Source organism: Gouania willdenowi, chromosome 9 (assembly GCF_900634775.1).
Source record: "Gouania willdenowi chromosome 9, fGouWil2.1, whole genome shotgun sequence".
NCBI lineage: Eukaryota > Metazoa > Chordata > Actinopteri > Blenniiformes > Gobiesocidae > Gouania > Gouania willdenowi.
Genome location: NC_041052.1, coordinates 3135644 through 3162380, shown reverse-complemented (window position 1 = coordinate 3162380; position 26737 = coordinate 3135644). Strand labels below are relative to the sequence as shown.

The window sequence follows — 26737 nt, the reverse complement described above, 5'->3', positions numbered from 1 at the left end:
CTGACATTTTTCTAGATAAATTAAACCGTAACATTTTATTCAAAAAGAAGACAGAAATAACCTTGCTGGAATTATCACCACTTCAAAGGAAGTGTACTTGCCCTCAAAGCAGATTCACAATCACCCACAGTCTGTTTTTTAATGTCATTATTGTAGCAGCTCGTGGTTAAAGTCAATAAGGCAAAGTTTGCCTGAAAAACAGATGATGATTCAGTTTCTTCCTCCGTCAGCTGAAGTTACTGGAATCAGGTAAAAGTCTGATATTCTGCAACGTTGCCTGTTTACTTTAGATTCTGTCTGTCTGTGCACGGACCGACTCTGTCTGCCAAAGCAGAGCCGCTCCAAACAAATGTTACAGTCTGACATTTATTAGCATTTACACAGGACGACCGTTGGTAAAAAGTTAAACAGCCTCTTTTTTTTCTCAACACGAAAGTAAATTAACTACGTCATGGTTTTTCCTCCGTTAGCAGTGAAGCGGTTTATAAATCAGCTGTCTTGTGGACATGATTGATTTAGAAAAAAAACCTGTTGAGTCAAACTATAGATTTTAATTTGCAACTTTAAGTTAACAGAGGAAAAAATAGAGAAATCAGTTCAGTGAGGGGTATTTTTGATTTAATTAATATTGATAGTGTTAAAAATAAATAAATGAATCAAAATAAAAATCCTGATAAGAAATGTACAATAAAGTAAAATTGGTAGGATAAGTTTGAACTCAAGTGTGTTTATTACTATATTTTGGGCTTTAAAATGATTAAAAACACAAACTAAACTGAAGGGCAGCTTCCGGAAGGAAAATTAACATAGAACTAAAAAAATTACCAATTTCCAATCAATTGTTGATTTCCTTTCTGATGTAAAAAAAAAAAAAAAAACCCTCCACTGAGCTGCTTAACAACGGCTAAACCTTCTGTAAACACAGCGTGTGCTGATAGCATGAGCAAACACACACAGCCTGCCTGTTTCTCAAGCCTTCAAAGGCTTAGCTTTTCTATAGTTGTATTATTTTTGTATATATTCTGTTTATATTACTGGGGTTTTTCTATTTTTTTTAATTTATTTCTATTTTTATTGTTTTTTAATTTTATACCTTGGGGACGTTATTTCATTATGTACATGTTCATGCACACAATGACAAATAAAAATCAAATATTGGTTTTGAACATCACCATGAGGCAATTTGGACAAAATACTGCAAACTTGTTGAGGACGAGGTCAATAATCCACAACATTATTTTGCCCTAGTTTGCACTTTGACGTATAAATTATATGTAAAGTATGTAAAACACAGATGACTGCAGGGTCTGTGCTCACATTTCCTTGATTTTGTACCAATTTTTTACATAATTTTGGGGAAATTTGGTGAAACAATTTCAGAAAATGTGCAGGATATTTATTATTTTTAAATTAAAAATGACAGCCATCATGTGATATAAGCATATGGAAAACTGTGTGCCCTGAAAATATGGTGAAGTTTTATTAAATGTGTTCATTTGGAAATTCTGAGATATCTACAACTGAATTACTTCATGTTTTCTCTGTCATCTTTAATTCTCCCAAAGGCAGAATTAGATGTGTCAAACTCTTTAAATTTTACCGGTACTTGGGGGCCAATGTTAGACTAGTTTTATCTGAAGTGGGCCGCCAATTTTAGTTGGGGAAAGAAAAGCAATTTTGACACAAATGTGGTCTAATTAGCGCTTTAAACATATTGCGGTCCCTGCAGAATCTTTAAATCTCCATTTTTGATTTTGTCATTGTGACCAATTGTTATGTAATTCTTTTTGCGGGATTGTACGTGAGAAAAATTTAGTTCTTCCACAACTTCCGTTTAAAAATGGCTGCCATCATGTGATAAAAGTGCAGGATAATGGCGAGTTCCTGCAAATATTGTTGGAGTTTAATTGAAATTTACAAGTGAATTATTTGGTAAATTACACAATGATTCGTTTTCTCTCTTGTTTTAATTTTTTCCTGTGGGCCAAATTGGATGCTTTATAGCTGTGGTTCTCAACCTTTTCGGCTCATTTTTCAAATTTTTTTGCCCCATAGTATATAGTCATCTTAAAGATGTAAAGATGTGGTGTAATGGGATTTTAAATATGATAGAAATTGGTTAAAAGTTGCAAGTCAAATTTGAGTGGCCAAAAACTGACAGAAAAAGTGATAAAAAAAGGGTTCAAAGTGTCAATATTGGCTTAGAAGTGGCAGGCATAGGGGTGGTTGGGTAGTTTATATTAAAAAGTAGGAACAATCAGTTTAAACTGGCAAATAATGGGCATGAAAAATTGTAAATGTGGTTAAATTGACAAAAATATGCATGAAATATGGTGAATATAGGTTAAAAGTGAGTATGGCATTAGTTGGAAAAGTGGTGGAAAGCGTTTATAAGTGCTGAAAATGTCTTGAAAGTGGAAAAAATGGGCAAAAAATGCATTGAACTTTGATGGAGAAGTGACAGAAATGGGAGTAATGTTGCAAAAATGCATTAAAAGGAGTTAAAATATGGCAAAAAAATGTGATGAAAATAGGTTAAATTGTGGCAAGTTTGGTGTAGGTGCAGAAAAATGGTAAAAAAAATATATTCTTAGTTTCTTGAAGGCATCTGGCGACCCCCTCCCAGTGTCTTGGGACCCCAAGGTTGATTTGGCCCCTGGGCCTTGAGTTTGACACGTGTGCCTCACAGTGATGATAAGCAGTGTGTCCTCACACACACTCACACGTGCACATCTCTCTTTTCCTCTCACACCGCCTTGGACAAACATTGATCGTGTTTAGTGATCGTGTGGCTCTTGACCACAGAGGTGGTAACCATTGGAAACCAGTGATAAACAGCGGTAACCAGCGATAACCAGCCTGACTCGTGCTGCACACAATCTGTGGTCAGATCTGTTTCAAAGAGCCGCAGTGAGTGTGAGCAGCAGGGTTGGGGCCTCATTTGGGATTCTTTGGCTGAATTCAAACCCTTTGGAAACTAAAGGAGCAGGACACAAAATGGACCCTGTGCACAGTGTGCACAAGCTGGAAGTGGAACACGTTCAATGAAATACAAGAAGGGTTTCACGGCCAATTTGTGTCGTTTTTGCAGCCTGGAACGCCTGATTTTTGCAGCAGGTTTTGCAAAAAAATTCATTGTTTTCCACAACTTGCATAAATGGGTTAATTAGCAATGTAGCTATTCTTTATAGACATACTAAGAATGGGCTCAGATACACAACAATTTAACAAAGATACATACCATTTCCGTTACATTTGAAAGGTTTTCGGTGCAGAGAATATTCAATAGAGTGGCTGTTTACATTTTGCAACAAAACAAAAAAAATTCCTGTAAGAATCTCCTTAATGCAGGGTTGTTGCCATTTGAAAGGGAAATTTACTGCAGTACAGGTAACAACCCAATCCTCACAGGCCTTTTAAATAATTGACATCATATTTTATTAGACTGTATCTGATACAATAAAAACTGATTATTAGTTGCCAAAAAACAGATCAGTTTACACATTTAAGAATATCGGGTATATTTTCTCTTCTAGACCAGGGCAATATATCGAGAGTCAAGATATTGGCAAAAACTACAATATTGCCTATATTGATGTATTTTTATTTTATAGCTTATTTTGTATTAAAATACTTGTAGGAGTTGCTGCTTTAACTACTTCTCAGAACAGTATGAAAAGCTCATGCAAAATGCCACACAGACACATTTATTAACAATTAGCTGCACAATATGTGCCATTTTTGTCTTTTTCTCCTATAAGGGACAGCATGTGTGAGTGAGTTCTGTAGTCTTGGTTAGGACGCGCTCAGTAATCCATCTAACTGTACGTTTCATGTTGTTCTGAGAAGTAGTGAAAGCAACAACTCCTGAAACGAGTATTTTTAACATAAAATAAGCTATAAAATAAAAATATATTGTTATAGGCCATATTATAATTTTCTGTATCGCCAGGGCGGAACGATGTGGGCTTAATGAGATTGGTCAAAATAACGGAAAATGTTGGTCATTGGACAATATTACGTGGCGGCACAAAATTTGCGGGAATTTGGCTGAGTTTACATTAATAATTGCAATTGCAACGTTGCAAATTTCGGGAAGGACTGACCTTTGATTTAGGTTTATATGATAACAAAGCCTAAATATAATCAGTAGCTTGAATTTTTTTAGCAGCTTTTTATTGATATTTCTGTCTGTCTTGTTCCTGTTGAAAAAGAGATTTTTATCTAAATGAGCCGATTCTCCACATGTTCACGTTACAACATGAGATGAGGTTAGTTTTGATGTATTAGTTTAGACTGCCAATAATTGTGGCAAAACTTGTTTTATTGTTTTCCATAACTTTGCATAAATGGTTCAATTTGCAATAAAGCTGATTAGAGAGTTATGAATAATTGCCATCACATTTTAAAGGGTTTCACTCAACAAAGTGGTTATTTTACACCAAAACTAAAATTTCTAAGATAAAAATATTCTTTTATGGTCACTTGTTTTCTGAAGCGTTAAATTTAATGTGTCAATCAAGCGTATACAGGGCTGGGCGATATAGACCAAAACTTATATCTCAATATTTTTTCTCAGTATGGCGATACACAATATAAATCTTGATGTTTTTAAGACAATTGTGTGTTAAATTTGCTGATGAAAAATGCCACACAAGCACATTTATTAACAAACAGCTGCACTTTTTATTGTTTCTCTCTCTCCTGAGTCCTGTCCCTCTTGAAAAATGGATTTTCATCGAAATGAGACGATTCTTCTCATGTGCTCATGTTTCAACAACGTTTTGATGTATTAGTTGGACTTTCAGTGATAACTAACACCTACTGTACATAACGATTCTGACAGCGTGTGTGGACAACACGCAGTCAGCCATTAGATAGAATATGTTGCTTCATCTCATATGAATGTCCATCCATCAGCAGACAATAGAAGTAAAAATAAAAAAATAAAGATATCTATAGACAAAGATAAGGAGAGAAGTATTTCAAGTCTTTGTGATCCAAAGGCCTCGTTCACTTTTAGACTTCTTTGCACTTGGACACAGAATAACTGATAAAATTCTTGGCCATGGACACAATGGCCGACGTAGGAGATTAACATCATTAGGTAGTAAATCCTATACCCTTTGTTTAACTTCAAAGCCATTAACAGTGCTGGGAACCACGAGGATTAGTGGGAACTTGTCCTCAAAGTGTGGGGGGGGGGGGGGCCTGATGTCCTGTTGTGTTAGCGGGAGGAAGGACAGGATGCTTTTAAGGAATCAAACAATGGCACTTTGGCTTTCTCTGCAGTCGCTTTGTGTTTTGAAGGTGTGCGTTCAGTCCATATGTGTTTGTGGTTACACGCTCGTGTGTGAGTGAAACGGCGATTGCGTTCCGGCGGTTATTTATATCAGCTGTTTACGTTCCCTTGTTTGTATCTTGTTGCAGTCTTTCACCTTTCTCCTCTTCTCCCCTGGCGTCGCTCCTCCGTTCTGTTCGACGCCAAGTGAGATTGAATGTCAATGCCTACAACACATCCATAATAATCTCACTTTTTCACCTGTATTTGATGTTCCCTGTCGTAGTAAGAGGGAAACAACAACCATTATTGTTTTCAATCACCCTTGGCTTCCATTCATCTTTTAGCTCACTCTTCCTGATTAGGGTTGTGGTGTACCAGGGCTTTGAAAGACTATTACTTAAGGCCAAGAGCAAGGTCCAGTCTATGACGAGGCCAACACACAGAAACAAACAATTACAGACGTCTCTACCCTTTCACCTAACATTCAAGCTTTTCCACAGTTTGGAGAAAAAAGAAAAACAAATGAAACAACCTCTCTTAACCTCCTAATCTTCTCTTTTCCAGATATTGGCAGTCATCTGGATCATTGATCCTGATCATAGTACATGATCGTTCACACTTTAAATTATCCCCATCAATAACCATGCAGTAGATCCACCCACCTTTTTTCTTTAAAGTCTCGATGAAATGCACAATCCGGATCCAATCTGGTTGGAACTCGGTAATGCTGGGGTTACACAGATCTCCGAAATGTAGATATCGTCACACTCCTATGGGTCAGTGGCTACTTGCCAGGCTTTGTGACGCTCGGTCACGATCAGTGGGTACACGGTAGTACCAGGGCTTTAAATTAACACCCGCCAACCCTGTTGTGGTTAAAATTAACTTTGGCATGTAATATTGTAGCATCACTGGTGAAGAACGAAACAAATACCACTGCGTCTGTTTGAATTGGCAGACCGCAGAAACGATGCAACGAGTCATTGTTGCCAGATTGGGCTGTTTTCCACCAAGACATTTAGGGGTTTTTGTGTGTTTAGACTTTAAAACGTAATGTATATCTGGCAACACTGCTGGTTGTACATTTCTCATGAACACTATGTTGTGACGCAAACAATAAGAGCTGAAATGAAGTTGTAAAATTAGTTTGGAAAAAACAAACAAACGTGGAGATATTTATCGGGTGTTGAAAAACCTGAACTGCAAAAAAGGAAGTCCTGCTGCCGACACGGGAAAATGAAGATGAAAGAGGATCTGAAAAGAAGAAGAAATTGAGGAGTTTTATTAGTAAATAGATGTTGGGTCGTGAGTGGCTGCTATTCAACCATTTGTTGACCTTTAAAATGTGCACTATACAGTTTTTTTACATTTGAAGTAAAACATTTTTTTTTCTACAGTACATGTCATTCTTAGTTCTGATTACTTCTATTCTTTCTAACTTCAGTGTTCAAGTTAAGTTTGTTTATGAAGTTGTGAGAATATACTTTATAAAAGGTTCATTTCTCTGACAAACCCAAAGTTCCATATAGCATCTTTTAGGAATTATTACAACACTGTTTTTGAATTAAATGTTTAAAGTTTTACCATTTTAACGTATTTTTGCAATCAACTAAAAAAAAAAAAACTACTTAAAGAAACATGAACGCTTAAATCTATTTTGGAAAAGAATTTGGCTGGTGGAAAATCTGGTTTGCTGGTAACTTTAAGAATCTACTAGCCATGCTGGCTACTGATCTAAGAATTTAAAGCCCTGGGTGGTACGGGTCATACCGATACAGTACGCGCTGCTACAGGTGTGATTCATTTTGCTGAATGGGTTTATATTTGGCTCCACACAAACCCAAATTCATCCCATCATCCAGTCTTTGACAGTTCATATCCATCTCCCCAATGTTTAAGTTACGAAGCACATGTGTCACAGTTGCACCACTGGTCTATCTCAGTGGACCAGATGTCCAGGAGTCCTGGACTTTGACGAATCAGAACTAGGGCACGGGAATGTTCATGTGCTGCAATGATCTCTATGACTGCATTTGTAGCATTCGCGGAAGATTTTTGTGGTGTTAAAATATCTTCCATCCATGTGATGCGCTTTTACAAACCTTCTCCAGTTATGTTAAGCTTTGTTACGAGTGTCACGAATGACGCAGATTTGACATTTTTAACGTGTCGGGACTCTGTGTAACTCCAGTATTATTGAGGAACCAACCTGACATAACAGTCAGGTTTTGAAATTTTGCCCAGAAATAAGCATTTTTTGACTTTTGAAACAGATCCAAAATTAGTATATTGATCTGGATCCGCTCCAAAATGTAATGGAATCTTCCATGGTGTAAAGTCTATCTTTGGTTCAAAAAGTGATATTGAGGTAATTTTGCAAACAGACAACAAACAAACAAACGCTGTTGAAAATGTTGACCTCCTTGGCGTAGATAAATATAGATTTTTATTACCAAAAATGTTAATTTTTAATATTTTGCTGAGTCATGCGGCCACGTCTATTTGTGAGGGAGTGCGAGCTGCGTTACTGAGATCTGATGCAGGTCTTGGCGTGTGCGGACCGACTCCTGGCGTTGTGTTTGTGTGTTCTGCCAGTTTCTCCATCTGGATAACAGAAATACACATGCAACGTGATGCAGACACAGAAACCTTTAATGGGTCTACAGTGACAGGCGGTAGTCAGTGGCTAAAGGGAGATATAATATAACACCAATGAAAAGTGACCACAAACGCCATTCAGAGCTCATTACCAATGAATGCACATGATTAGAATGAGTAGTTCACACTGTGGTGTGTTTCTATATTCCCTTAACACTTCCTGCCATGGTTGAAACTCTTTAAACTATTCTACTCTGAACGTTTTAACTCCCACAGCAATTTCACAGTGAGTCGAGAACAGGCTGAGGATTGTGTGAGTGAAGCAGGAGAGGACAGCAGGTTCAGCTGTTGAGCAGATATGTGGAGTATGATCTCATAAAGCAAAGTGCAATCACATTAACTATGGAGTAAAACCACAAGGAACCACAGCCAAAACTCGGCGTTCGGCTAAAAACTCTTCATATTTATCTCACCTCTCCAAGTATTTAAACTACATTTCAGGGTTTTATTCATACTAATCCTTCTAACAAGTGTTGTGTATTTGGATTACAGTTATATTAGGGACTTTATTTCATTTAAATAACATTAGATTGTTTGCAGATTGCAGCTTGTATGATTTCAAGATGACCGTAGTTATGTAAGACTTGTCAACATGCTTTAGATATCAGAATGGAAAACACACAAAAATTAGTAGAGACTAAAATTTAATATTTTAATATTTCCTATATTCAAATTCCATTTCATCATTTTTTCCTGTTTCGATGACTTTACTGACTGAAACTTCCACAAATCATCCCAAATATGCTAAATAAAGTTAATCAAGTCAACTACTGTTATTCATTTTATATTCATATCCTTCAGATGATTAATTAATTACGGATTACACTGAAATTACATGAGATTGTCGTGAAAAATGTGATATAATTATCGGTTTGCTGAATAGTCCCTGGAAATTTATCATATGATCCCAAAACATGTACGTACGTATGGGAATTAATAAGATTTTTACGATTCCGATTCAGTTTTCAATTCTGCTTAACAATTCGGTTTTTTATCGGTTCTCATTTAGAAAAAAAGGAGAACAAACCAGTCGCATGTTGCGTATGCTACGCATTGCGTGGGGTGATTTGGAATAGATTAGGGGATTTTTGTGCTCATTCGGCCAATGATTCCAAGGAATTCAAACACTGGGAACCGGTTTTAAACAAGAGCCGGTTTTTGATGCGGTTTATTCTGAGTCATATACCTTTTTTCCATTTTATTTTCCGCAAAATTAGATCATTTACATTTGCTGTTAATAAAATAAGGTGCATTTGTGATCAAATTATTGCCTTTTATGATTTTTTTTGGGTTATTTTTAGGGTTGTGCACGTTACAATATATCCCGATGCGATGTACATTGAGATATATCACAATATCATTAATTACAAATTTCACCTTTCCAAGTACAAAATGGTATGAAACACAATTTATTCCTTTTTTTTTTTTTTTTTAAAAAAAACTTGCGAGAACAGGTGAAATAACTGTAAATCAAGTACAAATATAAAAAACAAGTGCTATGTTTATCAAATTGTCAAATTATGTTTTCTCGAAAAAGTTAAACTTTTGCTTCTACAACAGAATCTGATTCTGTTAAGTTCTTAAATTCTTTAAAAAAGAAAGTACGGTAATCACATACTGTACATCTCTAAAAGTGCCCGGTATGTTTTATAAAAATCATTACGTAGTTTAACAAGTTCTAATGGTGCATTCACTGACACCTAGTGACCCGGCGTTTACGTTCTATGTATATGATAGCGACATTAGATGTATTTTGACATTTTTTGGTTCGATGCGATAATCGCACTGTGTAATATCGCGATATATCCTCGAATCGATTTTTTTTCTTCCACCCCCAGTTATTTTTATTCTGTCCACTTGTAATCAAACTGCGTCACATGTGGCCCCTGAATCCAAACTAACATGACACATCTGGAGTCTGTCTGTCTTTTTTAATTTTTAGTTTTAGTAAAATCCTCCCACGGGCCATTTTGACACTTTCCTCAAATCATTGTTCAAAATCTTCCTCTGTGGATTTTTAAAAGCCTCAAAGTGCACGTTGCATTTCTTTATTTGCTCATTGATTTTAAAAGTCATGAGTTGAGATTAGATAAATGCTTTTCTAACTCCCTGTCGAGCCAAATCAAAATGTAAAATGAAGTTTCTGTTCATCAGAGTGTGCTGCGTTCAGAGCCCGCGTGGACAGACGGACGCTCTATTCACACACACACAATGAGGTGTTTTTTTTTTCTTTTCAAGCCAAAGCTTTTAACTCAGATTTACCTGATTGTTTATCAGCCACAGGCAAGATTTACCTTCCCACCACTTAAACTTTGCAACATCTACAGTATATTCAACGACAAAACGGCAAGTCTAGCCGTGCACGAAGATTTACGATCTATAAATGTCAGCTGTTAATCAGTTTTGATCTCTCATCATTTAGCACCACACCTAGTGAGCTAGCTACGGCTTGAACATGTTATATTTTTTATCGTACTGATTTATAAACCAGCATGTCAGACGTGAAGATACGTGAAGATGAACATGTGTCAGTTCAAAACGGGCGTGAATTTCAGGTTTGTAACTGGAACCTGAAGGAGAGACATGTTTCTGTGGGCGTGGCTTCCTAATCTTTTACCCTCTGACTCGCAAAAGTCTTCATGATTAAGACGAACATGGTTTTTTTTTTTTTCCCATGTGTGATCTATCGCATGCAAACACACCACAGTGAGTGAAGCGCATTAAAGAAACGTACAAATGTGCAGACAGAAGATGAAAATAAAAGTCAACATAAATTTTTGTGTTTAAGTCTGGAGTCTCTCTTCAGTGTTCAGCGTGTTGCACAAAGCTCTTTGATGCTGTCAGCTGGAATTCTTTGGATGGGGGAGGGAGGCTCAGGCCTGGTTGAAATAGCAAACCTCTGGGAAGCATGACAGGGTGCAGGGGTGAAGCGGAGGGAAGGGAAGGTGGGAACAGAACAACTTGTGCGAGAATGCAGTGAATTTATGCTCCTGCTCTGGTGTCTATTAAAGGAGGCGAAACTAATCAAAGTGCTGCATGTTTTACTGTATGTGGAATAATTAGACTGTGTGTGTGTGTGTGTGTGTGTGTGTGTGTGTGTGTGTGTGTGCGCGCGCGCGTGCGTGCGTGGCTGCTCAGACTGGGCCTGTCCATGCAGTGTTTGGTTACTTTTTGCTTTGCTTTAGTTGCAGGTTGAGCAGGAGCAGGGTTGTGCCTGTGCAAACAGTTTGAAAGTGTTTATTATCAGAGCAGACGTTCACACTGTGGCCCAAATCAGATCTATTTTGTTCTTTTTCAATCTGTATCTGTCAAACCAGGCCTCTTCCATTATGTGCTCCTAAATCGATATGTGTCTAATATTTTGTATGTGTGTCACATTTATCTGACATTTATGTCATTGAAATGTGATTAACGTCACAATTCTGCTTCCTAGGAGGAGCAGCTGGGAAAAAACCCACTGTGTTCACTTCAGTAAACACAGAGTGGCTGCATGCTCACTTGTTTCCTCGTTTGTGTGTATGGGCCACTTCAGGATCCCATTCACTTCATTTTTTGCAGCCTCATTGTAACAATACAAAAGCAAGAATACAGAAAATTACAACAAATATAGACAATTCCTGCAAAAACACAGATTATGACAACAAAAAGACACAAAATGTTTGAGAAATATACAAAAGGACTCCAGAAACACAATATGAAAACTATAATACACAAAATGACTGCAAAACATACACAAAGACTAAAATATACACAAAATGACTACAAAAATACACAAGATGGATATAAATATTTAAGATGAGTGGAAAAATTGACAAAATAACAGAACAATACACAAAATGACAACAAAATTGACTCCAGAAACACAATATGACTAAACTAAAATGCATTAAATTACTCGCAAAACATACACAATGACTAAAAATATACACAAAATGACTCCCACAAAGAGAAAAATATACAAAATGACTCCCACAAAGAGAAAAATATACAAAACGACAACAAAAATACAACAAAAATACAACAAAACGACAACAAAAATACAACAAAAATACACAAAATAACAGAAAAACTTAAAAAAAAACAATAAAAACATAAACATAGAAACCAATTGTGGTTTCCTGTGGTAATGCTCGATATTGGTCGTTATTTTAAATGCTGATAATGAAATGAATGATGATAATGTGGCCCTCAGATCAATCACGTATTTGTTGCCCCGCTGTGATAAAAGTTGCCCGTCACTCCTCTAAACTTATTGTGTAATATGAACAAACACACAAACAAATCTGACTTGTGCAGCTGTGTGAACGTAGCCTCACTAGTGAGCTAAAGTGAGCTAAAGTGAGCCCTCTGCATCAATCCCTTTCTGATAACCTTACTTTTAGATCTGCAGCTTGTTTACGTTCTGAGCCTGTGTGTGATTTATTGTTCAGCCAATCAGAGCGATGGGCTGAGCTTAAATCAATGCTACTTATTTATGGTTGCACCACAATCTCAGGCTTGATGAGACTCTGGCCTCTGACTCGAGTTAATGGACTTGATTTATTTACCAAAGAATTCCCAACGCCCTTTATTTTAATCAGCAGATTCACCCAGTTACACACCAGCAGGACAGACCTGCTATGCAAGGCACAGGCTTGTTAAAATCGGTGGAAATCTGAATAACGTTCTGTGTTTATGCCCCTAAACTCCCCCTGGAACCCCCTCATCATTAGATTATCCAGTTCCAAAGTTTGTTTTGGTGAAAAGGTGGTTGATTGGGATTTTAAAAACCACAGAAATTGGTAAAAAGTTGCAAATTAGAGTGTAAAAAAAGTGGCAGAAATGAGGGGAGGGGGTGTTAGGGTAATGTCATTTGAAAAGTAAGAATAATTCGTTTAAACTGGCAAATAATGGACATGACAAATAGTGAATGTGGCTAAACTGGCCAAAAATATGCATGAAATATGGTGAAAAGAGGTTAAAAGTGACAATAATGGGTCAACATGTGTGACATTAGGTGGAAACGTGGTGGAAAAGGGTTTATAAGTACTGAACATGTCTTCAAAGTGTCAGAAATGGGAGTAATGTAGCAAAAATGCATTAAAATGAGTGGAAAAAAAGTGATGAATAAAGGTAAAAATATGGCACGTTTGGTGTAGTTGCAGAAAAATGGGCTCAAATTGTTCAGAAAATATTCTTAGTTTCTTGAAGGCATCTGGTGACCCCCTCCCAGTGTCTCGCGACCCCAAATGGGGTCTAGATCCCAAGGTTGAGAACCAATGGTCTACAGGACTCCACATCCCACAATTCAAATCGAGATACTTTTCCAACAATGTCAGAAAGAGAATGTTTACAGTGGATCAAAACAAACTTTTGAGCTGCAATTTCAACCTTTTACATCTTCATTTTGTTTTTGAGTCAATCATCTTTGATTTATTGATCTACATTATGTTTTTATCTGATTAAAAAAGGTAGGTGGAGCTGCGCTGCTTTGTTACATGTTTCCTTCCCGTGAGATTAAGATCAACTTAACTGTCGCGTCTATTTTAGTACAGATAGTTCCATTAGTATTGTTTCACTGGTGAATGTAAATCCCTTAAGTGTTGATGTTGCTCAGTAAAGAGGATTGATCTGCTTAATGCACACTCAGCTCCTCTGTTTGTTTGTTGCATCTCTGACCTTTACCTTTTGGTTTTTTCTCCTCCAGCTCCTCTAGAGCCTCATTTCACTGATTGTGTTTCGAGGGAACAGGAGACTTTCCGTTGTTGGTGGAGTCCAGGAATCTTCCAGAACTTATCGTCACCTGGAGATCTCAGAGTCTTCTACCTTAAGAAAGAGTGAGTGGGATTCACACCTCACACACTTAACAGAAAGAGTGTTTGTGTGTGTGTGTCCACAATGTTTATTATAAAACCATTACCATTAGCTGTGTTTCCATTACCCTTGGAAATGTGCCAAATTGAAATAAAAAACGATTTCATGAGGATGTTTTTCAGACATTTTGATATTGAGAAGAAGAAGAGACTGAGACATTTCTGAGTATTATACGTAAAAATGATTAGTGCCACATTAGAAGTGAAACAACAAAGGAATGCACAGTGTTATAAGGAGGTTTGGAGCGTCTATCTTCTTGCAGATAAGTCTCACATGATGAGATTTCACCAGAGTTACAAGGCTCCAAAACAACCTTCAATGGAAACTTGTTCAAAGCACAATTATACTTTGTCAAAACTCTAGAAATATTGCTTTTATTTTGCAAAAAACTGTAATGGAAACACAGATATTGATTTCAATCATAGTTAAACTCTACTAGTACTCAAATTAGGTTTACTTGTGCACAAGTGCACTTAAAGGCAGGCATACACTGTGCGATCTTTGGCCCATTTTGAGCCGATTTTCGACTTGTGCGACTATTTTGTGTGATCGTGCGAGTCTCTGCGAGATCGTGTGTCATGCATCGTGTAGTATACATGGGATCACGGGAAGCGATTAACACCTCACGACCAGCTCCCAATCAGCAATCGTCGGGTCATAAGGATTTCAAACATCTTTGAAATCCAGTCGCTCCTCTCGGAATCTGCTACTATTTTCTTTCTGGCCGCCTTCTACTCTTACATGTTAATGTTACATGTTCATAAATGATTCCTTACCCCTTTAGCACCGAAAGAATATTTGTAATATTATGTGAATATCTGTAAAAGTCACGTTTTTCTATTAGCTCTGTCTGCTAGCATAGCATCTCTTCTTCACTGCTAGATTAGCTGCATGCCAACCGACCACTGGGTTATCAGCGCCCTCTGCTGGTCTAAACAAATATCTGACGTAAATCAGTGCAATGATGGGTTTTTTTTTTGAAGTCCAATTGTTAAGGCACAAAATACATTTTCAGTTGCACTTTTAAAAAGAAAAAGAACTATTATGCAGTTTTGCATTGTTTACTATAGAACCAGAATTTAAATTAATAAGCTTCTTCTTCATTTATTGGATCAATATTGGTATCGGCTGATACGCAAGGCTGCAATATCGGTATCATATCGGAAATTGAAAAGTTGTATTGGGACATCCCTAACTAGTAGTACTAGTAGACTAAAAACAGTATACTAGTACTACTAGTGAGATATTTTAAGTGTACTAGTAGTAGTAGTAAACAAAAAAACCTGCTTTACTAGTAAAGGTTATTGGTGCACTAGTGTGTGAGTAGACCTTACTAGTAAAGCCAAACCATCTCGTAGACACTTTTGTGTTATTAGTTGTCCTAGTAGACTCAATACTGTATATGTTACTAGTAAAACGTCAAAGCTTTACTAGAACTTTTAGTGACACATTTTGCTGCACTAGTAAAGTCTAGCCGCGCACTAGTGCGCTACAAACCGTCACTAGTTAAAAAATCACACTCGTACACTAAAAATGTCACTAGTAGCCCTAGCCAAAAGATTCACTAGTTTTAATAGTAGACCTAATGCAAATAAAGTGGGAGGGATTATAACTAAATCCAGCTCCATGATTGGTTGGAATATTTTCAAAAGCCAATGGCAAGCCCGTATTTGCTTCTCCGCCCACTTTACCTGTAAAGTGTACTTGTGCAATTGTAAACCACAGTTAAGTACATGTACTCCATATTTGAGCACTGGTAGATTTTAATGATGGTTAATATCAGTGATTTCTAATTTTTGCTCAGTATTCCACAGTTTATTTCACACAGGTTAAAGGAAGTCCTTTCTGCGTTTCTTGCTCTCTCAGGTCTCTAAGCAGTGAATGGAAGGAGTGTCCAGAGTACATCCATTCAAACAGGGAGTGCTTCTTCGACAGAAACCACACGGCCATTTGGATCACGTACTGCATGCAGCTCCGCAGTCAAAACACCAGATATATCAATGAGGACGACTGTTTTACTGTGGAGAACATCGGTCAGTACTTCCTGTTTATCTCATGGGCTTTTTCAGCTTAAACTAAATGAATACTGTGCCTTAAAACACTTTTTTTACGTCTCCATGCAAAAGTCCAGGAACAGAATCGGTGCTTATCTGAAATGTCTGTTAAAAATACTGATAAATCCATGCTGATGTTTGCTTTTTCTAATCTCCACGTCTAATTCCAGCCTTTGTTCTCGTGCAAATCAATGATCCATGTGCTAAAAAGTATACGTGGCTGCTTTTTTTGTGTTTGTAGGACATGTTGTTCAGTCTACCCTTCCACCACTCACTATCCAAGCACTCAGTGTATTATTTTTAAATCACCCTTTTAGTTCTACCTCCTCTCTCTGCCATTGGGCACACTGTCTACTTATAGCATGTAGCGGACAAACTGTAGCTGCTAACAGTCATTTAATGCATGCTCCTTTGGGCTTCAGATGATCAAAATGTACTTTGTTGAAAAGCAGAAAACGAAATTCATATAAATTAATTACCGTCCAATGTTAGCTAACTTAATGCTAATGCTTCAAATTTGTCTGAGGCTGTGTTGAAAATGTCACACTCCGTACTATACACTACAAACTCAATGATGAAGTGTGGAGAGGATGATGAGCGTTCCCACTGAAGTATACTTCCATGTTTCCCAAGATGCATTTGGAACCTACGACGACAAAAACCTGAAGCACACTGAGGCTAAATATCTCTGTTGATTCTCTACCTTTACTTTGAAAGTTATGAAAACATTTTAAGTGAGAAATTGACCAAGTAGAATATCAACATGTGCACATTTGATCCATAAAACTCACATAATCACATTTAATTCTGACATTTCTGAGATTTTCAGAGACCGTTGTGCTACTGACAAAAATTCTGGTTCACTTCAGAACAAGAGCCCTATTTACAAAGCATTAAAAACTAATAGAAGACAAGAAGAGATGCTTTTATTTTGAAAAGGGGATGTTTGATTTTAAGCTTGAAGCCGGCACCAGGACCATTTTACATTCCACTCGTAATGCATCATTGCGTGGCTGAGTATGACTTTATTGTAAATGTCATACTAACGTACTACTCATTCTAAGTTTGATGTCAAAATGAGTATGTAGTACGTTCACATTAGATAGTATGAAAATATTGAGTATGTGAGAAATACTCGGATGTATACTATATGGGGACATACTCAACCGTCTCATAATGCATTTTGAGCGGAATGTGAAATGAACATTACTGCTCATCTGGACATAAAGCTAGAGATTAAACACCTTGCAGCAGACCAACGGACCCTGGATGGGATATTGAATAAACTTATCCAGGTAATGAAGCCAGTCAAGGTGGCTACGTGCGTGTGTCAGATGAGGCGGACCCAATCCTGTCAATCATAGCCCCGCTACACGCACACCTCCTCCAAGCTACACATGCACACCAAAAGATTGACCATCAGCATTCCTAATATTTTCAAATTTACCAGTTTCAGACAGACAAAATGTGTTACATTTAATAAAATTTTTCCCTTGCTGTTTACTCCTTGTGTGTGCTGCATCACAGAGCTGATCAGCTGTGTGCCGCGGTGTGCACGTCAGCTGCAGCTTGTGAAATGAAACCCTGAAAGACGTCAGACTGATGTCCACGCTGGTCAATTATTTTAACACTGTGTCCCAACGTAAATCCACAGTTTGATCACACTACAGAGTAAATAACAAGTGTAACACTGATGACAGATGACAACAACGACGACTAATGGGCGCCGATCCTTTCTGAATATAAGAAGTTAATAAAATCAGGCTTTCCACACAAACAAACGTCATTCTGTTGTTCGTATGAGGGGAAAGAGAGTGATTTTTACTGTGACTCGGACAGAAAAATGAGGCTGATCTTCATACTGTAATACATTGTGACTTCTCTTTTGGAGCAGCCTAACTACCAGCATGTTGACCAGCTCCTGTTCCTACACAAAAACCTAGACGCTCCAAAGCACTAGCTTGATGAACATTAAAAGTTTCAGTTGACTAACTTCAAAAAGTTATATACAAATTTGTTTTTTTGTACATGTTGTTTACCTCCTTTCTGATGGAGGTTTTATTTTATTTACTTCAGTCTAAATAATAATAAATCACTGAATAAATAATGATTTATCAGTTAATGACTGAATGTGATGTGTTGTGCGTTGTTTTTGGAACTGTGACATTTCTAAAAGTGTAGGATTCAACTTGTGTTTTGATATGGAAAATAATCACGATAATTGTCACTGTAGAATTGCAATTTAAATTGAATCAGCACCCAAGAATGGGGATTAAAATGGAATTGGAACAAAAGGGTATCGTTCCAGCCCTAGTTAGCATCTGAACCTTTTCCCTCTTCCCCAACAGTTCGACCTGATCCACCGGTGTCTCTAAACTGGACTCTCCTGAATGTGAGCCCCTCTGGTCTCAGCTATGACGTGGTGGTCATCTGGACGCCGCCGCCCTCTGCAGACGTGCGTGTGGGCTGGATGCGCATCGAATACGAGGTCCAGTACAGGGAGATAAACACCACAAACTGGGAAGCAGTGAGTTTTTCACGAATCACTTTGTGTTCGTCTGTCTTTCTCCTTAACTGGATACATGTCTCCATTAAGAAAACATTGGCACACATGTGTAAAGTAAACTGTAGGTCAGCCACAGAGGCCCAGTCTCGTGTTTCTTCTCCCTCCCCTTGAACTCTAGAGGCTAAATGCGGTGAAGCTTTGTCGGCAGAAGGAAGTAAGGGGAGGTGTCAGTGGGTCAAAGTTCAGGGAACCCTGTACAGACTTTACTTATTTAGTTCTGAAGCTACGGTTTACGTCTCCAGTGTGCTTACATTTCCTCTGTTCCATATTTCTGAAAGGCCTTGCTGTTTTCTATCAGAAAATTCAGAGTTCCTGGTACCAAAAATAAACGTTTTACCTCCTGGTTAAGATTGATAGTTATCACCGTTCTGTTGATCTTGCTGAATATTTAATATGTTAAGGTTTCATTTATTCAGGCAACTTGTTTTCAGGAAATGTATTTTGCTCTCATGACATGTTTCAACTGTTAACTGCCAGTCTTCTTCAGAGATGTCTGCTGATCGCTTTGATGTGTCCTTAACTTCCTCATAGTGAATCTAACAAGTTAATTTTGTCTTCTTTTTGAATAATACTGTATGTTAAGGTTTCATTTATTCAGACGTTTTTTTTTTCCGGAAAATGTACTTTGATCTCCTGACATGTTTTGACTGTCAACTGTCAGTCTTCCTCGGAGGCATCTGCACATCGCTGTGATGTGTTCATGACTTCCGCGTAATAATCCCAGCAAGTTGTTTTTGCATATTGAATATTATGTTTGACAGTCAAAACATGTCAGGAGATAGAAGTACATTTCCTGAAAAAACGTAGTCAGCATAAATGAAACCTTAATAAATTATGAAAAAAGAAGACAAACAATGAACTTGCTGTAATTGCTGAATGTTTGTTTGGACTAAACATTAAAAACTAAATATATGTCAAATGTTCAGTTGGAGGTGCAGCCCTACACGAAGCAGACGATCTACGGGCTGCACGTCGGTAAAGAATATGAAGTTCACATCCGCTGCAAGATGCAGGGTTTCTCCAAGTATGGCGACTTCAGCGACTCCATCTTTATTCAAGTGACCGACATCGTTACTGAAGGTTTGTTTGAAGCTTTGCCTCCAACCAGGGTTGGGGGCATAGTTGATAATTAATTACAATTATGACATAATTATAATTGCAATTGCAATTGAAAAATGTCATTGCTGTTGTAATCAATACTGAATTGTCATTAACTTCAGATAATTGTAATTATAATTGGCATGGAAATAAAAAAAAAAACAACTGTCAACTAGAATATTTGCATTTCCTGAAGAAAATGCAAGTGAGGATGCAGGTTCTGGCCTGCGTTGCACTGCATTAGCATTAGCAGGCATTAGTAGGCATTAGTATTAGCGATCATTAGTATTAGCATAAATAGCATTAACATGAGGTAGTTTTAGCACAACATTAACTTGCATTAACATTAGCTTTAGCATTAGCTTAATCACTAACTTAGCATAGCATTAGCATTGCCCTAGCCTTAGCATAGCATTAGCTAGCTTTTACATTACCCTAATGTTAACCTTAGCCTAGTATTAGCATTCACCTAGCAATAGCATTATTCTAGCATTTTCATTAGCCTAGCATTAGCATTAACCTAGCATTAGCACTAACCTAGCATTAGCACTAACCTAGCATTAGTGCTAACTTAGCATTAACCTCCTGCATCCTCATTAATAATGATTTGATTAAACGCAAAACTGGAGAACCATGTTACAGTTCTATGGCTTAAAATATGTTTAATATCAAGTTTTCCAACTACCAGTCACTATCATTTAATTAAAAAAATTGAGATCTACGGTTACAGTGACAGAATTATATTATTTTCATAGATAAGGAAGCCTAACAAGGGAAACAGGCTTCGTAATTATGAATAATTGAACTTTAGTAATTGAGAACCTAATTGTAATTGATTTTCAGGGGAAAATACAGTATAATTATAATTTCAGTTGTATTTGGGGAAAAAAGCCAATTACTGTAATCACAATTGAGTTATAATTGAACATAGATAATTGAATACATAATTGTAATTGAAAAATGTAATTGACTCCAACCCTGCCTCCAACTCTAAACTGCCTTGTTTACTTTGTGTATGTTTATTGATTAAAACCTTTACCTGCTTCACGTGCATCACTGAAGCTATGTTTGATTTGATTTTCCAGAGCCTCTGATGTTCATCCTGGTTCTGGTTCTGGGGATCGTTGGAGTGCTCATATTGATCATGCTGATAGCCATCACTCAGCAGCACAGGTAGACACCATCACAACAGGAAGCACTTTGGAATAAATGCTGTTTTCCAGCTGCTCACTGGCCTTTGCCTGTGTAAACATTAGCCAATCAGAGCACGTTATGGACGTTGTCCTCCTGTTGCAGACTCATGATGATCCTGCTGCCACCTGTTCCTGCTCCCAAAATCAAAGGCATCGATTCAGAGCTTCTGAAGGTACATTTCTACCTTTATATATATATATACGATACGATTCTCTCTATTCTAGCAGTAAAGAAGAGCTGCTATGCGCTAGCAGACAGAGCTAATAGAAAAACGTGACTTTTACAGATATTCACGTAATATTACAGATATTTTTCGGTGCTAAAGGGGTAAGGAATCATTTATGTTTAAGAGTAGAAGGCGGCCAGATAGAAAGTACCACCACCTACACTTTTAGACCAGAAGGATAAATATATCCGCCCTCTGCTGTTTAAAAAAGTACTGCGATTCAATTTTCACAGCATCGATGTGAACCGTGATACCTATGAATCGATATTTAACTGCCTTGCGATTAATCGTTACATCCCTAATTTCAAACACCCATGATTAGGAAACAAAGGAACACTGAATAGGTTGTTTTATCTGATAGAAAAAGTTGATTGTTCAAAGCGTTTTTGCAAACCATTATTTTTGACCAGTTTCTCCTGCTGTGCTTGCAGAAAGGAAAACTGGATGATCTGAATTTCTTTCTGAACGGTGGAGGATTCGGAGGCCTTCCTCCTTACGCTCCTGAATTCTACCACGACGAGCCGTGGGTGGAGTTCATCGAGGTGGAGGCGGAGGACAGAGACGGTGGAGGTAAAGATGACAGCCTGACCTCTGACACACAGATGCTCCTCGGTTTGACCCAAACAGGCTGCCATCATATCAACTTAGGCTGCTCCAACGCTCTTGGGTAAGAACACACACTGGCCCTCATTAATCAACCGTTGGTACGTACGTGCAGATCTGAGCATACGACGGATGTTTGACCAAATTCACCAAACTTCAGTATTTATCAATTCTGACGTGAGCGTACGGTTAAATCTTACGTCAGGTCTGAGCTCGTGAACACAAATGCGTCAGAAAATAAAGTATTAAACAAACCTCAGCTGTCATTTAACCATAAGCTGACACATATTCAGAACAGATCTAAATGGATTAAACTGAACTAATTAAACAAACAAAATAATTGAATTATTAAATCTTTTATTACTAATACCACTTTTTGGGTTTTTCTTTCATGGAATAGTGTATAACCCCACTAATAAACTCTGCTACCGGAACGCATGGGTTCACCCAGTGGGCACACATGAGATATGCTGTTCTGTCTTGGAGATGCTTGTAACTGTAAATAGTTCCTTAAACTTTTACAAATGCGCTACAGTAATTAGTAATTTGATAAATTATTGGTGAAATTTGCTGAAGTCATAATAAACACAGATAAGAGGCAATCTTTAAGGCTTGTGATATTTATTGCCTAAAGCGTGTGGACTTAGGCTGATAGAAACGTCATATTCTTGTCTCTCTCCAGGATCTCTGTTGTCAGACGTCACCTGCTCAGTAGCTGTTCCTCTTCCACTTTTTAAATGTGTTGCTAAGTCCAGTTTTCTCTGATGTGAGGATGCTGATTTTCATCTCGGAAAAGCGTCTTTTCTTGTTTGACTTCAGTGGGCGGGGCCTCTGAAACAGGAAGGCTTAACAAGTTAATGACGATCGAATTCAGCCCAACACTCGATCACACTGGGATTGATCAGATGAAATTGGCTGAAGGCATATTAAACACAGAGAGAGGCAACATTTAGTCATTTTTAATGTTTTTTAAAAGCGTTTCAATTGTGAATTTATTTTTAATGTATAATTTATTGCCTAAAATGTGCGAACTGAGGCTGATGTAAATGTCAAATTCGTGTGTGTCTCCAGGATCTCTGTTGTGAAGTTGTTCTCAGTGCACACAGGGGGGCAGACGTCACCTGCTCAGTTGCTGATTCTCTTCCACTGAGCATTTAAATGCGCTTCTTTAATTCCAGTTTCCACACAGTCAAAAAAACATGTCTTTGTTTTGCACCACCTCAGATGTGAAGATGCTTTCATCTTGTGAATGTTCTTTTCTTGTTTGACCTCAGTGGGCGCGGCCAAGTTAATGACGATCGAATTAAGCCGCCGCATTTATTGACACTCGATCGTTTATATGCTGGGATTGGTGAAATACAAATGCTTGTCGTATGACCAAATGTGAACTCAGATTCGCACCCGTTTTCACGCAAGGTTGATAAATGAGGGCCTCTGAGTTTCCCTTTTTTTCCCATTTTTTGAATTTACTTTTCTGTTTTTGTCCTGCACCAGCTTCCCTAACAACAACTTGGGACAGACCAGCTGTTATGACCCGGCTGTTCTTGAAGCCAACTCGCTGATGCTGATGGGCTCATTACTGCCAGGACAACCTGAGGAAGAGGAGGAGGAGGAGAAGGAAGCAGCTTCATTTAATGACATTAAAAGATGCCCCACCTCAGCAGAAAGTGATGAAAACAAACATAATCCAGTACAGCCGACCTGGATCAATACAGACTTCTACGCTCAGGTCAGCAACGTCATGCCATCTGGGGGTGTGGTGCTTTCTCCCGGCCAGCACGTCCGGACGCAGGAGAGCTCCTCAACCACCGAAGAAGAAACACGAAAGAAAGAAAACATTATCGAGACTGAAGAAAAGAAGCAGACTAAGCTCCTGGTTGTAAACCCTGAGGGAAACGGCTACACCGTAGAGAACATCCGTTCCCCTCCCCCCAGCACGTCCGTCTCCCCGACGGAATACCAAACTGTTGAACCCAGTCCTATGTCTCGATCACATGGGAACCAATCAGCAAACATCGTCCCCGACCCTCCACGATGTCAGATTTTCACCCCCGTCGCAGACTACACGGTGGTGCAGGAGTTGGACAGTCATCGTAGTCTGATCCTCCAACCACCACCACCACCACCGCCCCCCCAGCAGTCCCTGCCATCCTGCGTCCCTCTCAAAGTGCCCATTGGTTACATCACCCCAGACCTGTTGGGAAGCCTCTCACCCTGAGGAGGACAATGAGTTTAAAGGGTTTTGTCGTGGATCTGATGTCCCTGGAAGTTCCTTGTTGCAATGATCAGCGACAGGAAACCAAAAAAAACGCTTCATAAAAGGTGTGATGTGGTGTCTAAAATAGGGGGACGTGAAATCTGCAATCAGTGAACTATTGTGAAGGTCAAAGATAAAAGCCACAGGTTCATTAACCTTCCTGTTATCCTTGGCGTCAATTTGACCCCATTCAAAAAATAATAGTTGCTTATAATACTTGTGATGATATTTTGTGGTGAATGCATATTGCACGCATTGGTGTTTCTCTGAGGTCAATTTGACCCCAAGCTGTTTTAAGCTGTGTAAAACTTGTTTGTGTGGGACCCATGTGTGACCTTACATCCCCACACCTGGAGGTGCAGAGTTGATGCATAAATTTATAGTGAATAACCCCAAATATGTTTATGAGAGGAACGGGGGAGGCGGGGTCACCAATATCAATCAATATGATTAATTATGTGAGGGTCATGAATGTGCACTCCAAGTTGGAGGCAAAAATGCCTGGGGTCAGATTGACCCCAAGGGTAAAATGTGTTGGTGATATTTGAGGATAATATGAGGGTTAAAACCGTTTGTTTATAGCGATGCCAAACACGCCATTATTAAAGCTATACAGAGTAGCTTACCTCTTCAGTTTTTAGTTTGACTTAGATTAGCCTTTATTAAAACTGTAAATATTTCAATCTTTAGTGGCCCAAGCTGATGTTACCTGGGAAAAAATACAAAGAGCCTCCGATTTTCCATTAAAAAAATCTCCCAAATTCTGTTTATCGCAGCGTCAAACACGGCATCGTTAAAGCTTTGCAGATTAGCTTATTTTACCTAGCTTAGCTTAACTGTTTTAGGATCAACTTATTTCTTCAAACTGTAAATATTTCAATCTTGTGTGGCCCAAGCTGCTGATAGAAGGGGACAAAATACAAAAAGCCTCCGATTTTACTTGACAAAATCTCCACAGTTCTGTATCATCGTTTACCCAGTTTACCCATTTGTTTCCGTTACATCGGCTTTTTTTTAATCAAAGGTCATTACAGACTATTAAACTTCCTGAAATGGTGACAAACATGCTTAATACGGTTTATGGCGTTACTAAGGTGGTCAACGATAAAAGCCACAGGTCTATGAACAGTTTGTTATCGTGACGCCAAACACGCCATTAATAAAGCTATCAAGATTAGTTTTGCTAGCTAGCTTAGCTTTTCTGTTTCCAGGTTGACATAGACCTTTCTTAATACTGTAAATATTTTAATCTTTAGTGACCCAAGCTGATGTCATCAGGGGAAAAATACAAATAGCCTCCAATTTTCCATTACAAAATCTCCGTGTCATCGTTTAATAGTTTTGATTCATTTCTGTTTCCTCGCCTTTCCCTAATCGGAATGTCATTACAGGACAATAAATTTCCCAAAATGGTAACAGACATGCTCAATATGGTTAATGGAGTTAACCATTGTTATTCAAGGTGGTCAAAGATAAAAGCCACAGGTCAATTGAAATGTTGTTTATCGCAATGCCTAACACGCCATTATTAAAGCTATGCAGCTTAGCTTAGCTCGCATAGCTAAACTGTTTTCAGATCAACTTCTTCGTGGTTGCCGTTTCATTTAGAATGATTTGATGCAAATCGGTTTCAGTAACTTTTTAGCCAAAATAATAATTCAACCAGTGTGACTAAAATACATTTTCTGCCTAATTGTAATCCTACTGAAAACTGATTTTGTTGTTTATTCACAAAATCTACAGAAAACATGGAATTCATGGATTTTATACACTCGAACTAAGTTATTGACCAAATTGGGATCTTCAAGAAAGGAAAAGTTGGGAGACAATACGGTAAAAATACTCCTTCAGGATGTTTGGCACAGTTTAGAAAGTAAAGGCTCAAGTAGATTTAGATGAGGTAGAAAATAATATATTGATTAATATGTTAAATTATTGAGTTGTAAACCTTTATATGTAGCAGGGTTTTTATTTTCCCTTTCATTTAACATTTTATCTCGTGAAGTTCAAGATATATACGGTTTCTCTCCCCATGTGGGGGCCATTCCTTCAAAGAAAGCCTTGCTCGAAGGCCACACTGCTTTTAGGAACGACACAAACCATTCGGGAGCGTTCACGCCTTAACCTTCACTTCTGTAAAGTGAGAAGTGGGTGCTCAGAGTTTCTTCGTATGGGACTGGGCTTCCTCTTCACATCGATGGAACAGTAACTGGAACACGCTGAAAGACTGTGAACTTTATGTAACTAAAGTACTTATTATCTGATACAGTACAACTATTATTACCTTTGTGTTAAAACAACATGTGCCTATGACAGTGTTATCAAACTGCTGCTTTCTTTCTTTCTCTGGTACTATGCTTAGAAAACAGACAAAATGACTCTAGGTGTTACTATACACATATTGTGTATAGAACAGTCATTACCAATCCTATACGTCTTTACAGACTACTAAACCAAATCTATTCTCTGACACTACAACAACATACTTTTATACACAAATGTGACTTAATTTTCCTGTAAAAGCAGAAATGGGTAACCGTTATCACAGCGGGGGGCCACAAAAACGTGATTGTCTATCCAAAAATCCCATTATCAATGTTTAAAATAATGATTGAGATGAGAATTAACACAGAAAATAGCAAAGGTGTGGCACTTTGTGTATTTTTCTCTCATTTCTGTGAGCTTTCTGTGTGTTTTTCTGTTATTTCGTGTACTTTTGTAAACATTTGTGTAATTTGTTAGCATTTTGTGTGTCTGTGGAGTCATTTTGCATGCTTTTCTGTTGTTTTGTCTTTTTGTAGTGATTTTTGTGTGTTCAGTTGGTGTGTTAGTGTCTGTCGTCAATATTGTGTGTAATTTTTAATCTTTTCGTGTTACTTCTGTTGTTTTGTTGACATTTTGTGCATTTTTGTCGTTACTTTGTGTACCTTTGTTGACATTGTGT

At 38.0% G+C, this 26737-nt stretch overlaps 1 protein-coding gene across 1 annotated transcript in view; it reads left to right on the top strand.

The window, feature by feature from the left end:
• ghra (growth hormone receptor a) overlaps positions 1-26154 on the top strand; it is a 37657-nt gene extending 11503 nt beyond the window's left edge. Inside the window, exons 3-10 of the mRNA XM_028458679.1 lie at positions 13629-13758; positions 15662-15828; positions 18198-18376; positions 19342-19495; positions 20599-20686; positions 20810-20879; positions 21365-21600; positions 23031-26154. Coding sequence (XP_028314480.1) covers positions 13629-13758; positions 15662-15828; positions 18198-18376; positions 19342-19495; positions 20599-20686; positions 20810-20879; positions 21365-21600; positions 23031-23754 — 1748 coding nt within the window. The 3' untranslated portion in view covers positions 23755-26154. The remainder of the gene's footprint in view (positions 1-13628; positions 13759-15661; positions 15829-18197; positions 18377-19341; positions 19496-20598; positions 20687-20809; positions 20880-21364; positions 21601-23030) is intronic.
• Positions 26155-26737: the final 583 nt, after the last annotated feature.